Genomic DNA, 23,800 nt, shown 5'->3' with positions numbered 1-23,800 from the left:
AAAAGGGAAAGGACCTGCTGACATGGTGCCTGTGCTCCTTAGTAACAACAAAGATTAACTTCTGACTTCTTTGGATGAATTATTCCCACAGGGCCCCGCGACTCGTTCTCATTAGCTCCTAGTTCCTGATGGTATATGAGCTCTGCATCTCACTTTAAGTCACAACAGTTTCAAGCACCTCATCGAGTACTCTTGGTTTTGGAAAATTCACAATAAAGAAGCAGCCCATTCTATCAATAGAGAATAATTTTGAGGGGATTTTTTTTTTTTTTTTAGATTTTGTTATTATTTGAGAGGAAGGCAGGGGACACCCGATCTAGATGAAAAGGTCGGTCATATTGTTTGAGTTTTAACCCAGGCAGAAGATATTTTATAGCAATTAAGAGAGATAATTTAGAAGATGGGCTCTGTCACAAAATTCCATAACAATCTCTGTTTCTTTCATCGGAATAATGAAGAAATACCTATAAAACAGGTTGTTTTGAGAACTGAATGAGATAATTCATATAAAGTTCTTGGCACAGAGTCTGGTCCTGGGTGTTTACTAAATATCTGTTATTATTCTTAATACAGGGCATACAAGTTGGAAGTCAAATATTTTGAAAATATTTGAATCAGTATACTGGTGTGACAGAGATGGTATGTGAACAAATAAATTTATGTCTTTGGCCAATCTATTTTCTCTCCTGTGGGAAGTTATGGGGGTACACATAGCCTGGGCTCACAATTTCAAGGTTTCTGAGTCTTTTCACAAAAGGTCTAGAAAGCAGCCTTAAGTATGTTATGGTGTAAGATGTCACAGGCCGTCTCTATGTGATTGGGCCACAGACAATAAATGGCCACATATACTCATAATATATGTACACATAAATGTGGCCAGTTATATCTGTATATAACTGTATATAATGTGAAATTAACAAACACATGAAAGAGTCATGGTTCTAATCCCAAATACTCCCACAGGTATAGTAACAGTAGGTGACATCAATGGTACATTTTAGTGTGGGTATCAGATATATGCATCATCTCAATAAATAATGATAAAATTAAATATATCTGAATTTCAGTTTGTATCAAACTGATGAGCACTATGTGCTGAGTGCAAAAATTGACACCCAAGAGAAGTTGCCCAAGATTCTATCTCAAGCATCTGCTACCCTGCAGGACTCTGTGTTCTGAAACTAATGCCTCTATGTGGGCGAAGATTGGGTGAAATGACCAATTAATAAGTCAACCGAGAAACGGTAAAGGGCCTTCAGTGATTATCTAGTGCCTTTAGTGATTACCTAGTGCCTGAGCTTTTGGCTCTTTCTAAATATTGTGAACTATTTAATGAGACTTGGTAACCAGATGGCAAGCCTCCCTCTGACTCTGAATTTAAGAAATGTTATGTCTTCTATGCAATATGAATTATACTTCAAAAACCCGACCAAATATTCTGCTTTTCTGCTGAATTCAGTTCAACCTATTTGCATCTATGTCTGAATATTCTAGTGAATGCTATGTAGCTGCTGCCTTCCATCTTGTACTGTGCTCAATCTTCACACATGTGAGGTTCAAAGAACAAAACCTGCCATGTGCTATTCCCCTGAAGGAAGAATTGAAAGGAAACACAGTGGCTAAAGTATTCCTCAGAAGAGAGCTAGTAAGGATCTCAAAGCTTCCTTCCCTTTAGCTGCATGACAGATGGCTTCTTGGATCTGAATCGGGTAACTGGACATGGGATGTTAGAAGACAGCTCACAATCAGAAACCGAGATCACTAAACTTCAAGAATGAACTTTCTCCTTCCAAACCACAACAAAATACTTTGCAAAATTGGACTCCTTCAATAGGGTATTAGTATCATGAGTTTTGAAATAAGAGGAAAGGGAGATAGGAAAAGAGACAGATGGAGAGACAAAGAGACAGAGAGATTAACTTGCAAAAGATTACACAACTAAAATGAGGAGTGACAGACACCTTAGGTCATCTGACCCTAATGTTCTTGTTATTTCCACCCAAACACGAAGAACACTACAAAAGTAGCCTTGACGTAGAATCCCACTCCAAGATATGTGGGACACCCCTTTGCCTTCACTGGTAAATGGTCATGCCCTCATGTCGTGAGCCTACTCCAAGACAAAATTTTGACATGACTCCCAACTGTATAGGAAGATGACAATGGTAGACAATTCTAAAGGTGGAAGGATTCCCATCATTAAAGAAGAAATTAAATATTCCATTTAAGAAAATTAGAGAATTAAAAGCAATTATCCAAAACACCCTTTGGCATGGCTTGGAGAACAGTGACATAGAAAAAGCACTGCCTTACTCAGTGCAACCAGCAATAGCTTCTATTAATTAGTGAGAGGGTCTCCAAGACCTTGGAGCAGAGGTTTCATGAGACTTCATCTTCTTGCTGCAGTATCCGCACATGATATTTGTTTTTTACATATGCTATTCTGAAGTGCGTTAACACCGGAGCTAGGAGAAAAGCATTGGTAGACCAGCCGATGGCACTAAGTCTGTACAAAGCAATTGTTTAGGTAAAAATGCAAATGCAGCTTTTTGGGAATTCACTGAATTGAGGTCTCTAATGAGTATCTGGATATGAAAAAAACTTATATCAGATTTACCCATTTTGATCAAAACATCATAGAGAAAGTGTACCAAAATATTAATTGAAGAGTCCTGGTAGTGTTATATGGGTTTTCACAGCATAATTCCTTCAACTTGTCTGTGTTTGGAATTTGCCATAATGAAATTTTGGTTAACTTTATCTGGTCTTCAAATATGTATATTAATGACATGGGGTATATTATATGGAGATATCTATCTATATATCTATATCTATATCTATATATCTATATCTATATATTTCCATATAATCAGGCCTTCTGATTCACTGAGCCTGTTCTGACATTCAACTGAATCTCAGTACAGAGAATAATTGTGGAGAGGGAAACAAACTTGCCTTTTACTATAGAAAAAATTAAAACTTGTCCTTTTAGACGCCCTAACATTGCTGGCTTGGTTAAAAGAAACCACTCATCATTTTCAAAATTGCCCTTGTAAAGAAGCTGAAATGAAAATCAAAAGCAATCCAGAACCACTAAATCTGAAGACTTTTTAGAATGAGAAGGAATTGTAAGACTCACCTATCTCACCTCCCTTCCCAAAGCTGAAATTTTCTTTAGAATTCAAAAATATTTATCCTGCACTTCCTTATATTGGGATGAGTTCTGCCATCCGGAACTACACAGATCACATAGTACCTTCCTCCTCCATGCTAATGCCCTTCACATGATGAATCCAATGGCAACATCATCACTCCTAAGTCTGTCTTTACTCAAGCTTACATTTTCTGCTACAATTAACCAACCTTCTGCTATGTGTTTTTTAGATCCCATTTTATCAAGGTCATTCTGCTTTATCCAGGCCTCAGTTAATTCAAATTTCTCTTATATAGGGCAGCCAACCTTGAACATAGTATTTCACTGTTTCATAATATTGACTTTATGACTAACTAAAAATCTCAAGGCAATTTTCGCATGAGCTTCTGTTTGGCATAATAGCTTAAGGCAAGGTCAATGGTGTAATGTTATTCTCAAACAGAAGATCTCTTGTTTTTTGTTTCCTCATAAAAATACATTATACATCATCATTCCCACTGGAAAGGTTCATCACTTCTTAATGACTAATACCTGATGCATTTTACTGGCTTTTTAAATTATAATTTGAGGTAAATAATTGGTACATAATTTATCTGTTGGAAAATGTCATGGGAATGTCTGATGTGGACATACAAACTTACAAGGTCAGTCACAGTACTAACTGAAGATCAGTCATCTCTTAACAATAAAAAAAAAAAAAAAAATTGAGCACTGAATTTACCACTCTCCCAGATGGATTTCACCATTTTTATTCCTTTCTGTGAGATGGGTTTCTGATAAAAGCATATTACATTTTGGATATTTATGGGAGTTGGGGTGTAAAGCTAATTTTAAAAATGGCAATCCACTCAAGAAGCAACACCTTCCAGTTTGTGAGAGTTACTCTATAATTTTTTTATACAAAGTGACAGTGTTTAGCAACTAGGGTGGAGGATTTTTCAGATATATAACATGATGGTGATCAGGATGGTTTATTCAGAAAGCATCTACTGAAGAGTTACCCTTACCTCCATCCAACAAAGACTTCAGAAACAGCGGACTCTAACATGAAGGCTTTCATTTTCCTCCCCTTCGTGTTCGTGACCATGTTCTCAGGTAAGAAAAGTTACATTCAAAGACTTTCCTTCAACTCTCAAAGAATTAGAAACGTTGAGTGACTTAGCAATACTTTATCAGAAAATGTTAAAGTGACAAATATCCATCAGACAGAGAAAAGGAAGAGGGTCATTCCCGACAGCATAAAGATAGACCAAAGGCATAAAAGTAAGGACAAGGTAAGACAACAGAGAATAATGGTTTTGTGCAGCTGAAGAGAAGCAGAGGCAGGGGAATGGGAACAGCGATACATTACACTAGAAAGATAATGAAATCTAAAGGGGTTATGAGAGTTTGTGAATACTCTCAAGCTCACATTCCCTAAAAAATACGGCTTTGTATGATGATCTAGGGCTATGTCGTCAAAGAGAAATGGGTTCTAACCTTGGCTTTTCAATTTCTTATTTATGTCATTTGGGGCAACTCACATAATGTTTTAATCTCTGTTTTCTCATTTATAAAATGAAAGTAAATATCCATTCCTAGATGCTGTCATAAGGATCACATTTGCACTGATATTAGCTACCATCACTTGAGCTCTCTGGTGCTTGTCATTGAGCTCCATTCCTTACCTCAATCCAGTTACACGGTCTGTTTTCAAAGATGCAATTTCCAGCTAGGGTTGTAAATTTCTCGAGATAATAAGTGACACAGACATTCTATATTTTTATAATATATGTGCCAGAGAAAAGAGGTATATTATACATGCATTTATTAGGATTATATACGTTTTAGAGGAAAAATCCACATCGATAAAATCACTTCTAAAACATACATGTTCCTTAACAGCAGGTACCATATCTCTTTTGAACTTCAGTGCCTTGCCCGGTGACATTTTATAGGTACTGAGAAGGCATTTGTTGATGGAAGAAAGTACACAAATACCAGATGCAGTGGTTCTGTGGATTTGGAGGGTGAAGAAAAGAGAGGGGTCAGGAATATGACTGTTACAATATAAAGCAATGCCTAGAGTGTATTTCGTTTGTAAAATCAGAAGAGATAAATATGAAACAATAAGTGAGGATAATTATTTTGTGAAAGTTTAACTTAAAAAAAAAAAAACCATGATTAAGCCACATTCTGATATTTGAGTTCAGTTTTTTACTCAAAAATCCACCCTCGGTTTTTACTTTACAAATTTAGCCATGTGAGCAAGGATATTTTAATTAGATTTTCATTAGATCATTGTGAGTACTAGGAAAAGAGAGAAATACCATAGTTACTCATTGCCAGAAGACTGTTTAAATAAATTATGGTAAATTGAACAAATGAAATAATATTCAGCCCTTAGGGAAAATAATAAAAGTGCTCTACACGTACTGATATAGAGAAACCTCACTGTACTGCCAAGGGAGACAATAAGGAGTAGAACAATGTGCTAGTAAGTATGTGGAAAAATATATCCCCAATATGTTTGTAAATATGTAAAACATTTCTGGAATACTACCAAAGAACCTGGTAAATGTAATTTTGTCCAAGGTGCTTTGGGACAGGAAAGAAGGGAAAGTTATTTTTAACTATTTACCTTTTTCTATCTTGGAAATTAAACGTATTTGCTTGTAGGAACTTTTAAAAAACCAAACATAAGTAACAAAGAAAATAGGTCAGCTGATCTAGTTTTTATCATTTCATCCACTTCTTTATTCTAATTGATTTCTTCTCAATGTTAGTGCCTGTTAAGGAACACTGTTTTATTCTTACAACTCATGCCTCTACTCATATTAATGCTGAAAATAATTATTTTCTTATCCGTTTTTCTGGCTATAGCCTATCCTTCTTTTTTGTTATTATTATGTTATGTCATAGCCTATCTTTCTCATGTGTCACCTCCTCCAGAAAGGAGAGATGATGCCCTACGATCACCAATCTTAATTCTGGGTCTATTGTCTAATTTACTTCTCACCTTGATCATACTACTGTAAATGTCTGTCTGTTTGTTTGTACCCACTGTTAGACTTCCCAGCTTCTTTGGAGGCAGAATAACAATGTCTTGTTTGGGCGCCTGGGTGGCTCAGTGGGTTGAGCCTCTGCCTTCAGCTCAGGTCATGATCTCAGGGTTCTGGGATCGAGCCCCGCATCGGGCTCTCTGCTCGGCAGGAAGCCTGCTTCCCCCCGACTCTCTACCTGTCTCTATGTCTACTTGTGATCTCTCTCTGTCAAATAAATAACTAAAATCTTTAAAAACAACAACAACAATGTCTTATTCATGGCTGTGTGTCTAGATCTTACTATAGTTCCACCATAGTAATGGACTCTTGAAATATACTTTTTGGTAGATTGAAAGAACGGCTATATCATACCCACATGCTCCAGCCCACACTATACCACCAGTTAGTAAGCCAGGTTTCTGAGTGCCAAGCTCCTGACCTGGGTCAGACCTGGGTAAGACCTTAACCACCAACAATATGGTATACCATTGCATGCTCAATGGATGATAATCAACAAAGCATTTGATTTTAGTCAAGTTTACCTGAAGGTACAAATGTGTACGCTTATGGAAATATAAATTGAAAAAATTACCAAGGAAGCCTGTGAAGAAAATGCAAGCCTGAAGACAGCTTTTGAGGAAACCCCAGTTGAGAAAGGATGGGGAACAGAGAGTCATTAAGCAGAAAAGGTGAGGAAACCAAAAAGAAACACTCTTGTACTAAACCAAGAACAAGAAACATAAGACCCAACAGAATTCCATTGCACTCAACAACTAGAAAGCCATTCCACACATTTATGGATTGCTTATGGATTGTTGTCTAATCCCTGCTTATTTTGGAATAGAATTTGAATAAATTTTATAAATATATAAATATAGTATATATATTTAATATACATATTCTATAATATAATATATGACATATAATATATAACATATATTTTATAACATATAATTTATTCAAGTTCTATTCCAAACATATATCTATTTATCAAATATACATATATATGTTTTTATCTTACAAATACATATGATGTGTATATGTGTGTATGTATATATATGTATAAGTTATATATATATATATATATATATATATGTATATAGTGATGGATAAACTTCCAAAATCAATTTGAAAGATGAAGTAGAAGAGCTAAGATACTTAGGTATTAAGAAATAGTCACCAAAAATAAAAAAGAAATAGTCACGTAATATCTACCACCTCCTCCAGTAGTTTGAGCACAAAAGAAAGAAACAAATAATCACCAGGGAATAGGGCTGATTGACTGATGCTACGGCCCTTGTGGGAAATGGTGGACATAAAGCTGATGTTCTGAAGAAGGAAATCACCACCCTTGGAACAGGGGTAAGCGGCGAAGAAAACAGCTACAGAAAGCATATATGGAGATGGAGAAAAGAATATGTAAAGAGGGTTCATGCCTGCCTGGCAGGACTTATGTCTGGAAAATTGGTGATAGCATCTTCTGTAGCATGAAGTTGGGAATACAGGAAAGGGTTCTGTGATGGAGAGAAAGTTTATAATGGTTATAACTCAGAGTCTTTTGATTAATTAGGAAATCATTAAAAGGAATTTGTAGTATGAAATGTGGATAATTCAGCTCAAGTAATTCAGACTGATTTAGAAATGGGACAGACTGGTTTGGACCCATGAGTTTTAGAAACCATGTGATAGAGTTAAGGAAAAAATGGAAGAATCAAAACATTAAGGTTATGAGAAGTTATGCAAAGCTTCTGTCTTGAGGTTTGGTTAAAAAAGAGGCATGAAATACATACTACCTCTGGGGATAATGCTGTTGATTTTGAATTGTTGAAGTTAAATAACATTATTTTACTTTTGTGCTTATGGTATCATTCCAGCGTCTTCAACCCAAATTTTGAAAACAAATGTTTTTAAGCCACAGGAGGGTCCAGAACCTGCATTTATTCTTGAAGGAAAAAATGAAGATAACCATCGAGGAGAACAACAGGAATCTAATCAGCAAGGAGGTAGCAACACACAAGGAAAACAAGCAACATTTAGCCTGCAAGGACAAACAGGGTATTCTAACCAGCCAGGGAAACCAGGGAATTTTAATAAGCAAGAAAGGCCAGGAATTCTCCATCAGCCTGGGAGTCTGCAAGGGAATTCAGGAGGCTCTAATTCAAAAGAGAATGCTGAAGCTTCTAATGAACAAGGAAAACCAGGATCTTCTAGCCAGCACGGGCATCCAGGGTCATCCAACCATCAAGGGCATCCAGGGTCATCCGGCCAGCAAGGGCGTCCAGGGTCATCCAACCATCAAGGGCATCCAGGGTCATCCGGCCAGCAAGGGCGTCCAGGGTCATCCAACCATCAAGGGCGTCCAGGGTCATCCGGCCAGCAAGGGTGTCCAGGGTCATCCGGCCAGCAGAGGGGTACAGGGTCGTCTAGCCAGCAAGGGGGTGCAGGCTCATCTAGCCAGCAAGGGGGTTCAATTTCATCTGACCCACAAAGAAGACCAGGATGGTCTAACCAACAAGGGAAATCAAGGTCTTTTTACAATCAAGAAGAAAGAAAAAATGTAGGCAACCCTTTGAAAGCCAATATAATGGAGATTCAGGTTAGTGTTCATCTCTTTGTTTTTTCCCTCTCCTAACTTACCTCAGCCAGGGCGCCTGGGTTGCTCAGTTGGTTAAGCGACTGCCTTCAGCTCAGGTCATGATCCTGGAATCCCAGGATGGAGTCCCACATCAGGCTCCCTGCCTAGCAAAACAAACAAACAAACAAACAAAAACTTACCTCAGCCATTCTATTTTCCAAGACTTGAAATAGTTAACAAAATATACTGTACTAATGACAGATACTTTGTGGTGATAGTGATTCAACAAAATGAGGAGGGATCTGGAGGTGGCCATTTTCATATACATCGATGATCATTGATGAGTCATCCTTCTCCATTCCATTTCTCATTCCCTTCTACTTCCACACCAGGCTTTCTACCTATACTGGACAAAGTCAGGCCTCCGTGAACTGAGTCCCTATCCCCACCAGATTTAACGTTTCATGCCTTTCTCCGTCCCATCCATAATCTACAAGCCACTCAAGGTTTATTTCTAAATCATAAATCTCATCTGCCCTATCACTGCCCAGTAGGAAATTCTTCGGTGGCACCATACTGCCTAGAAGATAAGACCCAAACTCCTGAGCATGGCATTTAGGATTTTTTAATGATTGGAACCCATGTCATGATTAGTTATGATTGGACATTTCATGTCACTCTTGGTCACACATCATCCACATTTTACAGAACCCTTTGATGTTCTACAGTTGTATTCCAAATATCGATGATATTCTTTCTCATAGAATGTACCATATCGCTTTGTAATTGATTGTATGTTCAGTTGGAATGTGAACCCCTCTAAAGAAAGTATGATTTCTTTTTAAATCTATGTCCCTAAATTCTAGAACAAGACAGGCATACAATATGTTCTCTTGGACTGCTTGTCAGACGAGTGAATGATGATGTTTTTGAGATATCATTGCAAACAGCTGTACATCCATGACTCCTGTGTTGCCTCTGAGTCCTGCTGTGCTTCGGGTTTACTTGCCAGTTTCTCTCTCTCCCAAGTGCCAGCCTCCTATTTCCATTCAGCAATGATCCTGGGCACTCCACTTACTCCATCCAAAACAGTTTGGTAGAGCACGCCCTCAATCTCGTGATCTTAATGGGAATTTCATTTTTTTACCTCAGATTTGTCATTCCTCACTCGGCACCCTTTCTAATGAAAATTGCCTGTCCCTCTCATCCTTATGTCTAGGCTGGCATGAAGTAGTGATCTTCCAGGGACGCTCCCACCAACCAGAACTTACTGTCACCACCAGCATGTTTCTGAGTGTTTACAGTGTCACTTAAGCTTTCCCAATGTCACATTCTTTTTGGAAACAGGTGTGCTAACCCTGTCCATTTCAGAGCATGTGTGAAGGAAAGAGATGGATTGAAACAAAAATGGGGGTTGAGTCAGAGAAAACTAAGCTAGAGGTTCACCTTCCTTGGTCCTAAGAAGACGAAACCTCCTGCTGAAGATCCTCACAATTTCATTTAGTGTCTCTGTTCTCATCTGCTGTCAGAGCTCCTTTCTATTCATAGGTGTCTGTCATTCTGTGATTCCCTTCTAAGCTAGTGCCTCAGGTAGTACTTAACTCTGCACAATCCTACCTCCTGCCTCATTTTCTTTCATGTGATTTGACAAAAGAAAGTTTCAGTTAATGAAGACCACATGTGGAATGCCTTTGTGTCCGTCAGTTAAGTGTCTGACTCTATTTCAGTTCAGTCCATAATCTCAGTGTCTGTGAGATGGAGCCCTGCTCGTGGGGAGGTCTGCTCAAGATTCTCTCCCTCTGCCCCTCCCCACACTCTTGTGCACACTCTTTCTCTCTCTCAAATAAATAAATAAATCTCTAAAAAATATATACAACCACATATGTTATTTGCCAGTATGACTTTTCCATAATTATTGTTTTCTCAGGCAAGGGAAGACTTGCCTACAAGGAATTAAAGTGGGGCAGTCTGATGTGTAATAAGAGGAGGGGCTCTGGAGCTGCATTAATTCAGGGTCTGCTCCCCAACTTGAGTATTTAATCCATATCTGGTCTGGGGCTTGTCACTTAAACATACTGTATGCCTGTGATTATGCAACAGAGCAAAATCTACTCTTTTTTCAGTTTTGTTGTGTAATTTAAATTAAAATAAAAGGATTAACAAAATGATTGCTTTAGAGCAATGCTTAATCAATAATTAATTAGCAAGAACTCCTGGTTTAACTACAATATCAGAATTAAATCGAGTTCCCTTTATTTGCCTATTGGTCTTTGACATTACTGCAGACTGGAAAAACCAGCAGCAAGAACCCAGCTGGAAATACAAAATGTCCATCTGTCTACAAGCCAGTCTGTGGTTCTGATGGAAAAACCTATGGGAACCGCTGTGTATTCAATGAAGCTAAAAGGTAAGATGACTCTTTGTGTCTTTGTATCAGGAAGTATTATTGTGATCGAAAGGGAGTAAAAGAACATTTTTCTCTGTGTCTTTGTAGTTTTCTCTGAATAGTGCCTTGGGTGTTTTGTCCAAGGAAACATGAAATATACTGAACCCTGAAACAGTAAATTCAGGCATTTTCTGAGAGAATGTGCTAATTCAGCTTTTGAAGTAGGAATAAATTGATTATTGAGTCATTCATTTACCAAATATTTATTAAACTTCCACTATATACCAGGCATTGCTTGTGTGGAAGGGAAGGTGGTGAGCAAAACACAGAATTACTTCCTGCTTCCATGGAACTTTTCTTGTAGTTGAAGACAGCAAACACAATGTATCAGAGGATAAACAGGACTGTGAATCCCATGGATTACTTAATCTTGACTATTAAAACGTATTTTTAATTTAAATAACAGTATTAGAGAATGGATTTGGTGAGCCAGGCAAACATTTAAGGGTTGCACGCTTGTCCATCCACACAAAACATAAGGATTATAAGGCTGCTTAAAATGAGAACACATGGCTAAGCAAGAGTTACGTGACTCAGCTTTCAAAATCAATGAAGGTTCAGCCATAAAGATAGTAATGAGGTAAAAATTATACCTCTCTTGTTTTTGATAGTTGATGTATTAAAGACTCAATAAATCATTCCTGCAGAAATAAATAAATGTTAAAGGTAAGTATGCCCTAGAGCTGTAAAAGTTAGAGCAGGAAGAAACACAAGTCCCTTGTTTTCTCATTTTATACATAAGACACATGGCCCAGGGTCAAGGAAGGACTGGCACATAGTCACATTTTCTCAGAGCACTCAGTGTGAAACAGGTGAGCCAAAGCTTAGACCTGCTCTTTCCCATGTGATTTTTAAATAATCTCATTTGCTCTCTCTGTTGGTACCACAACTTCTTGATCCTTAATTTCTTTCATTAACTTGATTGCAGGATGAGTAATGGAAAACTGAATCTGAATCATGAAGGGAAATGCTAAGCATTGACAGCAACCAAATTACCTGGAACCTCAAAATCTTACTTTCGTTTCTTTTAAGAAATGGATTTCCTCAGGCATTCCACTGAGGTCAGCAAGAGTCTAACTGATATGATGGATCTTACCTTATTTTCAAATTTGTTCCACTACAAATAAAGTCAGTTCCAGAGTTGCTACTGATTTCTGGGATTACTTGCTTTCTAGACTTTCCCCAAACTTGCGGATATAGAACACAATTGATTTTTTGCCTAACATGGGGGACTAGGATGAGAAAAATAGGTGAAAAGTTTTTTAAAAATAATAATTAGTTTTACTTTAAGTTGTGTTTATGAACACTTCAAAAAATTAAAGGCATTGATTTTCAAGGGATAGAGATAGAAATTTTAGCTAAAGAGTCCCCTTAGATAAGAAATTGTCCAGGACTGGGGTACCTGGGTGGCTCAGTGGGTTAAAGCCTCTGCCTTCGGCTCAGGTCATGATCTCAGGGTTCTGGGATCGAGCCCCTCATAGGGCTCTCTGCTCTCTCTCCTCTCTCTCTCTCTACCTACCTCTCTGCCTACTTGTGATCTCTGTCTGTCAAATAAATAAATAAAATCTGAATGAAAGAAAGAAAGAAAGGAAGAAAGAAAGAAAGAAAGAAAGAAATTGTCCATGGTTAGGTAAATATATTTAACTGCCTAGATTATATCCCCCTGACTTATTTAGAAATGGTACCATCTTCCCTATGACATCACTACTCCCTGATTAAGTCTCTTGAGGATAGCTAGAAAAAATCCCAAAGACTGGAAGAGACTTCAGTGTGATCCATTGTTCTACATTATCCCTATCACTGTTGTCCTGAAGAGCCCCAGCCCCTAGACTGCCACCTGAAGATTACCTTGTACAGTATCAACTGTACCACTTCCAACCACCTGAAGCTTTCTATTTCTCAGGGCTGTTTGATAAGAGCTATCTGGGAGCAAATGACAGTCCAGGCTGGGTAGGGTAAAGAGGCAACCTCTTGTACAAGGCCTACAGTCTTGCCACAGCTGATGAGAAATGAATGAACCAGCTCCATAAAAGTTTACTTCCTAGTAAAAGGACATAGGAAGATACCGTCAGAAAGACGAAGGAGTAGGGAAGGGAAGGAGAGTAGGAAAAATCCTTCTTTACCATATACAGAAGAAAGGGAACAAAAATTTTCAGGCAAGTAAATAATATGAAAAAAGCCCTTGACCCATAAGGGGCATGGGTTCTGTGATATGGTACATCTTTTCTGGGATCTGACAGTAATTACAGAAGCACCAAACAATAAAGGCCAGAGCCAGTTGTATGACCAATTTTCAAGATTTATTACAAAGCTGTGATCACCAAGACAGCATGGTATTGGCATAAAAACAGACACATAGACCAGTAGAACAGAGTAGAGAGCCCAGATATGGACCCTCAACTCTATGGTCAATTAATCTTCGACAAAACAGGAAAAAATATACAGTGGAAAAAAGACAGTCTCTTCAATAAGTGGTGCTGGGAAAACTGGACAGCTATAAGTAGAAGAATGAAACTCGACCATTCTCTTACACCGTACACAAAGATAAACTCAAAATGGATAAAAGGCCTCAATGTGAGGCAGGAATCCATCAGAATCCTAGAGGAGAACATAGGCAGTAATCTCTTCGATATCAGCCACAGCAACTTCTTTCAAGATACGTCTCCAAAGGCAAAGGAAACAAAAGCGAAAATAAACTTTTGGGACTTCATCAAAATCAAAAGGTTCTGCACAGCAAAGGAAACAGTCAAGAAAACAAAGAGGCAACCCATGGAATGGGAAAAGATATTTGCAAATGACAGTACAGACAAAAGGTTGATATCCAGGATCTATAATGAACTCCTCAAACTCAACACACATGAAACAGGCAAACATATCAAAAAATGGGCAGAAGATATGAACAGACACTTCTCCAATTTTCATGATATTTAAATGACTTTTATTTCCTTCTAGAGGCCATGGAAAAAATTAGATCATTCTGAGCAGGAGTGAAATAAATAAATCCCCATTAATAAATATGCTTAAATTAATACTTACATAATGCTAGAAGCATCATATAGTGTTTTTCAAAAGAATAAACTAATTTATATAAAATGACATTAAAATAAGCTCCACAGATATTAAGTAAATAAAAGTCATGGCAGAGCAATTTATAAAATGTTTTTATTAAATACAAAAGCTCTGGTTTGGAACGGTGGGAAGTGGTTGGAATGAAGTCCCAGAGGTAGTTCTACATCCCTTATTCTGTTACCCACCCCCACTGGAGCTGCACATTTATCTTGGTTACTTCTAACCACCCCCCTCAAAATACCAATGCCCAGGGTCTAATGTAGAACAATCGAATCACCATCTCAGGGAATGAGCCCAGATGTCATTATAAAGCTCCTCAGTGATTCTCATATCTAGCAGTTATTTAAAATACTGAGGTTCTGGTCGTATTTAGTGATTACAGATTCCAAAAGTCTTCGTTTCTTATCCTAGTTTCTTGGAGCCTGTAAAACTCCCTTGCTTGAACAGATTGTACATAGCTATAACTAACTACACATCATTTTCACCCCTCCCAATTCATGTGTACCTATTGGATCAAAAACATTCCCCTACTCTATGCTGCTTGAATAGCTTTGATGCCATCTGTAGAAGGCAAGTTCTCAAAATCTGGGCAGGACAAGAGGAACTCCAGTGTCTTATCATTAACATTTCTCTTACATCTAGTTTCTTATACAAAGATCTTTAGAGGAGATTTCTCAGCATAGTGAAGCTAGCTGAGGTGGCAAGAGCGAACAAGATGGTCACAGCTGTCTTTTGCCTTTACTTCTTTTTTTTTTTTAAAGATTTTATTTATTTATTTGACAGAGATCACAAGTTGGCAGAGAGGCAGCCAGAGAGAGAGAGGAGGAATCAGGCTCCCTGCTGAGCAGAGAGCCCTATGCGGGGCTCGATCCAAGGACCCCGGAATCATGACCTGAGCCGAAGGCAGAGGCTTTAAACCACTGAGCCACCCAGGCACCCCTGCCTTTACTTCTTGAAGGGACAATCTGTGTTGGGTTTTGGTGGCTTTCGTGTATAAGATGGCTTTCCTTATCAACAATAGAAAAATTATGGAAAGAGCCCAAATGTCCATCAACAGATGAATGGAGAAAGAAGTTGGTGTGTATGTATACAATGGAATATTACTCAGCCATCAAAAAGAATGAAATCTTGCCATTTGCAACAACGTGGATGGATCTACAGTGTATTGAGCTAAGCAAAATCAGTCAGTCAGAAAAAAGACAAATACCGTCTGATTTCATTCATATGTGAAATTTAAGAAACAAGCACATGAACATAGGGGGAAAAAGAGAGAGGGAGGCAAACCATAAAAGAGACTCTTAACTAGAGTGAACAAACTGAGGGTTGCTGGAAGGGAAGTGGGTGAGGGATGGGTTAAATGGATGATGGGGTTAAGGAGGGCACTTGTGATGAGCACTGGGTGTTATATCAGCAAATTCTGCTCTTTGGTTATTGCCTGAGACATCTTCCCTCCCCCCAACCACCATCACTTTAGGAGAGAGAGAGAGAAAATAAAGAGCAAGTGAGTGCAAGGAGGGGCAGAGGGAGAAAGGGAGAGGATCGCAAGCAAGCTCCAAGTTCAGAGCAGAGCCTAATGTGGGGCTTGATCTCACAACCCTGATATCATGACCTGAGCCAAAATCAAGAGCCAGACACTTAACCAAGTGAGCCTCCCAGGTATCCTCTGAGACATCTTTCAAAAGCATGGCATATGACATCAAATCCCTTTGGTTTCTTCTGAAACAGGTGGTAAACTGGAAGAACTCAGTCTTTCATGAAATACTGGTAAATGTGGACTTCTCCTATTCTCTTTTCAACAGTATGAAGTTTAAAAAACCATACACACGCATTATTCAATGACCCGGGAGAAGTTCATGTATCAGTCCAGCTGGTGTTTTACATGTTCAGGCAAAATTCAGGTAGCTTACTGTTATTGTCCAAAATGGTGGATTTCTTTGCCCACAATTTATGGGGCAGCGGCACTGAGGCACTTCTCATTTTTTAGAAGTGGCACTTTTGATTTTTTTCCTTCCTTCTCTCTTAATATCTCTATTATTTGAAAGATGCAGTCTTCTTATCTTTCCTCTGAGGCAAGTTGAATAATATCTTCATTTTTTTCTTCATGAAACTTTCATCTCACACATGTAAACATTCATGCTGAATAATTTAAAAAACAGAGAATAAAAATGCATGTGGCCAGCTGGGATTCATAGGCTGCCTCTCCTGCTCGTAGACTCTACTGGTGAGAACAAACAAGAGAAGTCTAGGGTGGGAACTATGGAGGGCTTCTCAGTAATTTCAACTCGAGACTTCAGTTTTCTTCTTCCTCAAACGTCCTGTATCAGAAGAACTGATCTGCTACAGAAGCCTCTGATGGTGTCTGTCAATAATTCCAAGAGTTCCTCTAGGAATAATATTCACTGAACTAGAATAATGAAGCGCTTTCTGCACACAACAGATTTTGTATTCTTCCATAAAATTGGAGTTGAATGGTGCTACCCTCCGAGTTTCCCACCTGAGTCCTAGCTGTTCCCACTGCTGGTCAAAGGCAAGTTACATTAGGGCGGCAAAGGTAAGCCCACCACTCAACTGTGAATGCAAACCGCATTTCTATTTTATCCCTGACATCTAAGACACAGGAATTGTTATGCCCACATTTAAAATAAAGAAGTTACATTAGAATATCGAAAGATTGTGTCAATATGTCACTCAGTGGTAGATGAGACTCGAAGTCAAGTCTTTCAATTGCTGAAACTCCAGATATCAGACTGTAAAGGAGGTTAGTTAATTAGGGAGACATAGACTGATGATACCGTACCCTCCTTCAAAGTCTCTAATGTCACCCGCTTATTTAACTTAAGACATTGCCCCATGTGGTCTCAGTCTCGTTTCTGTGAGTCTTCTTTAGTTTTTTCCAGGTTTATTGAGATGGAATTGACATATAACATTCTGTAAATTACAGCCATACAGCGTGATGATTGGATGCACATACGTATCAAGGAAGGATTAACACTATGAGTTGGTCTCTCTCGTGCCTACTATCCTTTAGGCTAGGTTCCAAAGTTGGCTACGCTGATACCCACCTGGGAGTTTTGCCAACATACCACTACCCAGTCTTTATGTACAAACCACTGATGCACAATCTTGGTAATGAGAGCAGACACGAACCAGAGGTCTCCGCTCATATCAATTCCTGGCTGGGAATTTGCCCTCTAGTTTTTTTGTTTTTGTTTTTGTTTTTAAGATATTTATTTATTTATTTATTTATTTATTTGACAGACAGAGATCACAAGTAGACAGAGAAGCAGGCAGAGAGAGAGGAGGAAGCAGGCTCCCTGCTGAGCAGAAAGCTGGATGTGAGGCTCGATCCCAGGACCCTGAGATCACAATCCAAGCTGAAGGCAGAGGCTTTAACCCACTGAGCCACCCAGGCGCCCCTGCCCTCCAGTTTTACAAGATGCTCCCAGTGGGAGAAACTGGCTCAGGGATGCCGGACAGCTCTGTGTCATTTCTTAGAACTACATTGAACCTATAATTATCTCAAAACAAAAAGTTGACATTGAAACTGTAAGGAGAGTTTCAATCTAAAACAAATCTCCGATTGAGTCTCTGCTCTGGCGTTGTGAAGCCCAGGGTCTAGGCCTGTCTCTAATTACACTTCAGCGAACTGCTCTTCTTGGCTGGTTTTGATTCTCTTGTCCTTTCCAACTCAATAGCTTGGAAAGATTACATACATTTTCCCTATCTTAGGATCTATAGTTACCCTGATTACGCTCTTCCATCTCATTCTTCTGTACTCATCGGATCAAATTGTCCCCAGCCTCCCCCTGACAGAAAAACTAGGACGTCTTTTCCACACATAGCACACGATACCTCAGCTTCTTGTCTGCTGCCGTCAGGCTCCCCACTGATAGGCCAATAAAGGAGGCACCTCTGCTGGGTGGGAGTGACCAAGAGAGACAGATGAGCAAAACAGACGGAGTCAGTCCCTAAAGCTGAAGGCCTCACTCTCTCCACTGCCATCTCTGTCTCAGGTCAGTGAGGAGGACTGTCACAAAGGTGGCCCTGGCACAGAGCATCACTGTGAGGACTGCTCAAGGTCACTCCTTCCAGAAATAACCATTTCTGTGTTCTGTGGCAAAACGGGGCCTCCAAAAGGCCTATTTCCTTCTGTGCAGCCAGGAGAATGAGCAGCTCCTTGAATGTGCTGAGAGGACTTACCCTGGGATTACTCTCACATCTCTAGGAGCCCTTTTGTTCATATATATGTCCTATTGAATCTGAGAGCTGAGGGAAGAAAAATGAGAATACGTGGTCTACCTTAATTAGTTATCTGTTAAGCACTCTAGGATTTGGGACTTTACCAGTCAAAAACCCTCATGTGGAAACAGAAAATTTGTACATGTGCCATGTGTTCTAAACACACCAAAATTTCTTTCCACAGACTTGATAAAATGTCTCTCCTTTCGTCGTGGATCAAAACTATTTTCATCATTGCCTTGGTGTTTCCTCTTTATTCTGGTGAGTAAGTTTTCCAGTTCAAGGTGAGATATTTCCTGTCCAAGGCGAAATATATCTTAGAACATGCAGGAAGCCACTGCAGCAATCCAGGAGGGAGGAGCTCCTTTGCAGCTTATAAACTGGTAAAGTGATAAGAGGCATAGTATGGGTATATTTAAGATTTATTTATTTGTTTTAATGGAGAGAGAACAAAAGAGCCATGCCTGAGCTGGGGGAGAGGAGCCCGGGGCAGGGGGTGGGGGGTATCTTAAGCAGACTCCCAGCTGAATGGGGAGTCTGACACAGGGCTCAATCCCAGGACCCTAAGATCTGACCTGAGCTGAAATCAAGAGTCAGTTGCTTAACTGACTGAGCCACTCAGGTGCCCTACAAATGTCTTTTTAAAATTGCATCAGTGGATTGCTTTTTCTCGTTTCCTTTTTTGGACAAGTGGAGACAGAGCAGTGGGTTAGAATGGGCAGCAGAACTTCGTTGTTTGTCCATCTGTGACTAAAGAACATTACTTAAATCCCCCGCCCTTTTTTTTTTTTCTCCCCCTTTTTGGAGGTCAGATCCATTGTTGTTAAATACAAACCATGGGGAGGAATGATCTCTTCTGGGTCTGCTGTTGGTTAATATTCTGGCTGCTTGATCACCCAGTGAGGTCCCAAAAACAGGCCTCGAAGGAGAGACACATTGACTCCTCTGACAAAAGTTATCTTTCTTAGAGCTGAAGGGGGACCATGAACTGCAGAATAAGTCATCTGCATCGTATTGGATAGACGTTCCCATTTAGATTAGGGAACTGATTCTCATTGATTTCTTCATATGTAAGCAATGTGCTCAAAAGCATGGTCTTCTCAGTTTTAGATGTCTCACCTACAAAAAGAAGGAGAAAAAAAGAGCCTATCTTCAAAGAAGGGCATTAGGGATGATTAAAAATTATACATCAAATTATATTTCACAGAGTGAGAATAATTGGGATTTCAAAAGATTTCCAAATTTGATAGTATTCAGTGAGTGTTTGGTTTTGTTAATGACACAAAGCCCCACCTCATTACTTGCCAATGTTGAGGAACAATTCCCATAGGTTTATTAAGAGATGGGTTCTATTTACCAAAAAGACCATTTTTCCTACTCCTCCCTATCCTACTCCTTTTCTTCGTCTCTCATCTCCTCCCTCATTCCTCCCCCTCTTCCTCCTCCTCCTCCTTCTTTCTTCCTTTCTCTCCTTCTTCTCTTCCTCATCTTCACTTTTAATGATTACATCAATCTGTTGGTTGCAGAGACATCTTTCGGACCTCCGACTACAACCGATCCTCCGGTAAGTCAATAATGATGGGAGTTGGAAAAAATAAAATACTTGGCTTATTTTATTGTAAATTTTAACAGTGGAATTTACCAAACAAATGTACAATGGAGAAATCTTTCAAAAATTACAACAAAGCAGTGGTATTCTTACACTAAAGTCAAGGAATAGAAACATAGCAGCTTTAAAAAACCATTTGTCATTATCTAGACAACATAAAAATGTACATATCCCATTACACAAAAATGTAGTTAAAGGGCACAAATATGTCATACAAGCATCTGAGAGAGGTCAAATGGTGTTTATAGTGTTCATTTTAGCAAAACAAAAGGAAAAGTGAACCAACAGAAATACACACTTCAGGGATGGATGGAATACGATCATTTCCATATATACACAGAGAGGTATAAATTAAAGTACCTATTTGAGTATCTGAATAAACAGAGTCACAGGGAAATTTCAGAAGCAGATAATATAAGCATGCATACATATTATTTATGAAGATTACCAACACTGTCAACACCAAACAAATTGCATTTATATCTATATGCTTATACTCAGACACACACACATATACATTGTGAAATTATCAGGAAAGCTAAGGGAATGATAAACAGAAAAACTCCAGCTTTATAATTTCTTCTCAAGTTTGGAAGTAGAAAGATGTGAAGGGAAGTGAGGATGGTGGTATCAAATTAGAAAAACACAGCTAGTTCTGTGACCTTTTACAAAGTAATAGCAGGTTTCGTAAAGACATTTTTATGTCTTATTTTTTAAGGGATATATGTGTTCATTTTCTAGGTGTTAGTGTTATAGATACTACCTTTTACAACTACATATAGACTATGTTTCTCCAGTTTGACACATAGCATTTCAGAGGGAGATTCAAGAAAATTCTAGAGTTTCATTCCCTGACGAATTTTGTTGTCTCTCTGTTGAGACGGTGGACTGTACACGATTTCCTCCTGGGAATAAGTTCTGCACCAGAGAATGGGATCCAGTCTGTGCAAGCAATGGAAGAACTTATAGCAACCCATGTACTTTCTGCAGGGGAAGGGGGTAAGCACACAACAGTCTATTTTTATTCTTCAAGAGTATGAGAAACTATCACAAAGTGATGGCAAAATCTGTGTTATAGATAACCTCAGCACAATAGATGGTAATGGTAAGATGTCTGTAAAAACTTAGGGGCCACACTTGCACCTTTCCCCAAAGTTCCTGTTTCTGAAAGTTGTTTTGTGTTTGCACTCTCACTATAATTTTGCTTGATACTGTGCAAAGGCAGAAATCAATTCATTGAACTTAATTGTGAATTACTAAGGGCAGACTAGCAACCAGTGTGACATAATGCCTAAGCCCTGATGCAGAATGATAGTTCTCCATGGTGGCCATGATCCTGACCCCGGCAGACCTCTGTTTGCAGAGGGCCTACTCATGTGTGAACCTGAACTGACCTTTGCAATTTGAAATCCATCATAATGGGCCCATTCATGCTAGAAAGGAACTCCTCTGATAGTCCAGTTTGTCTCATAACATCCATGACAGTCTCCAGATATCCTCCGTGGGCAGTAGGGCATTCTTGAGTACTCCCATCAAATCTCCCTTCCCCTGTCCCCTTCACTCTGAAGGAGTTTGTAGTCTAACTCTTTGGCCAGCCTTCCCACCTCCTTCCTCATTTTCTCTCACAGGTGTTTCCTTTCACAAATCCTTGCACATTGAATCCCCCAAATTGGCCTCTGTTTACAGAGAGCCATTAAGACCATCTCCAATAACTCCTCTCTCAGACTGGGGTGCATCCCAAGACTGAGTCAGAACTGAGCACGTGGGAAGAGTCATGTAGCCTAATAGGGGACAAGCACAGCACAAGGACATAAGCCACACCCGAGGAACAAGCTGAGCCCAACTGCTTCCATAGTGGAGGACAGCCTCCCCACCATGCGCCACCTTCAGATCCTCCCTGTTGAGAAGCGCTTTAATATCATCATGTATCTATCCAAACTGTATTCTCCATGCATACTATCTACGTTTCTGCACCACAGAAATGGATCCAATCTGTGCAGCCAACGATCAAATTTATAGCAGTGAATTTACTGTCTACAGTGAGTTGAGCCAGGGGTTTAAAAGATCACGTTTTTAAATAAAATTTTTATTTTTAAGATAACTTTTGACTTTCAGAAAATCTTAAGAGATAGTACCAATTTTCCATGTCCTTTATCCAGTTTCCGCTAAGGTTATCACCTTATAGTACTCTGGCACATATCTCAAACCTAAGAAATTAACATTGGTATGTTAACTAACCTATAGAATTCATTTGGATTTCACCGAGTTTTCAACTAACATCTTTCTTAGCTTTTTTTTAAATGTAGCAAACTTTATTTCTTCCCTATAACTCTTTAATTTCCTTTTCTCTCTCTCTCTCTTGCTTTCTTTACAGGGCTCATATATATTTTTCACATTTTGGTACTTGTTGAATATTGATCGAACAGCCCTTCATATGAATGTGTCATCATATTTTGTAGAAGAGCCCACAGACAATTAGAATATTCTCGATCAGAGCCTGAAATTCATAGATGGCCAGGTACATCCTATGAACAGAAGACAAAATATAGAGAATTTGAAAATTTTTTTCCAACTCGAATTTCCTGTGATTTCAGGTTTTTTAATTCTCTATGTTCAATTATTCAATGGTAATTTGAAACACTAATGTCTTGATTGCATGTTTGATAACATGAAAAGTAATGTGATTTAAAATAATAAATATTTCATTCATTAAAATGTTAAATTGTTGTCATCTTTATCAAAATACCCTTTCTTTAACTGGGTAGTGAGTTGAGAGATGTGCATACTTTGGGAGAGGATAATCAAAGCAATATATTCAGAGGCAAACAAGTAATATGTTACTGGGGTGTTTAACAAAAGTGCAGATTCTTGGGTCTGCTCCATCCTAAACAATCAAATTTTCCAAGGAAAGGGGTGCGGGAAACTGAATTTTGGAAGTACCCAAGACTAATGTGATAATCACGAAAGCAAGGCAATAAGAACTTAATGAAGTAGTTTATTAGTAAGAGCTTAAATTTTATAATGGAATGAATTAAAGAATGTATTCAAAGATACTGTAAGGTTTCAAAGGCTTGGGAAATATTTATTGTATTATTTATTTTCTCACAAATAAGTCAAGAGGTAAGTGAGTGATCTAATGGCAGGTGACAGTAGGATATCTATTTGTGATGAAAGTCTGATGCTCTTCCATTTCTTCCCATTTCCCAACTAACAAGAAGCAGCTTTTAGCTGAGTGGCCAAATGTTCATTTAAAGCTCAATTTTAATGACAGAAATGTAGATTGTCTTACCGGAAGGTAAGTATAAATCTGCCATATATAATATATCAAACATGCTCATTTTTGGCTAAAAAAAAATTTCTCCATTTTTATGGAAGTGTGGGATCGATGTAGGGACTATTTCTTTGTATAAAATTTCTACTCTTGATTCTTAATGAAAATATCCATTGGACTATACATTTTTTGGAGTCATACTGTAAAAAAGCATTCAGCCTGTGTCATGACCTTTATCCTTATAGAAATGTTATATTAAAAATGTTCTCAAAAAGCAGATAAAAATCAAAATGAGATATCACCTCACACCCATTCAGATGTCTACTATCAAAGCAGAAAGTAACAAGTTTTGGCAAAGACATGCAGAAATCGGAAATCTGATGCTATGTTGCTGGAATACAAAATGGTAGGGCC

At 38.7% G+C, this 23,800-nt stretch overlaps 1 protein-coding gene across 1 annotated transcript; it reads left to right on the top strand.

The window, feature by feature from the left end:
• Positions 1-4,200: 4,200 nt before the first annotated feature.
• MARCOL (MARCO like) lies at positions 4,201-22,573 on the top strand (the record flags this gene model as incomplete). Its single annotated transcript, XM_082723360.1, has 7 exons — positions 4,201-4,249; positions 8,052-8,588; positions 18,248-18,280; positions 18,691-18,767; positions 20,033-20,070; positions 20,996-21,114; positions 22,490-22,573. The coding sequence occupies 7 exons, from the start codon at positions 4,201-4,203 to the stop codon at positions 22,531-22,533; spliced, it is 897 nt and encodes a 298-aa protein (XP_082579486.1). The 3' UTR covers positions 22,534-22,573.
• Between the last annotated feature and the right edge of the window lie 1,227 nt (positions 22,574-23,800).

This window comes from Mustela nivalis (assembly GCF_964662115.1).
Source record: "Mustela nivalis genome assembly, chromosome: 3".
NCBI lineage: Eukaryota > Metazoa > Chordata > Mammalia > Carnivora > Mustelidae > Mustela > Mustela nivalis.
The sequence above is the reverse complement of the archived record's forward strand: the minus strand, read 5'-3'. Positions and strand labels throughout refer to the sequence as shown.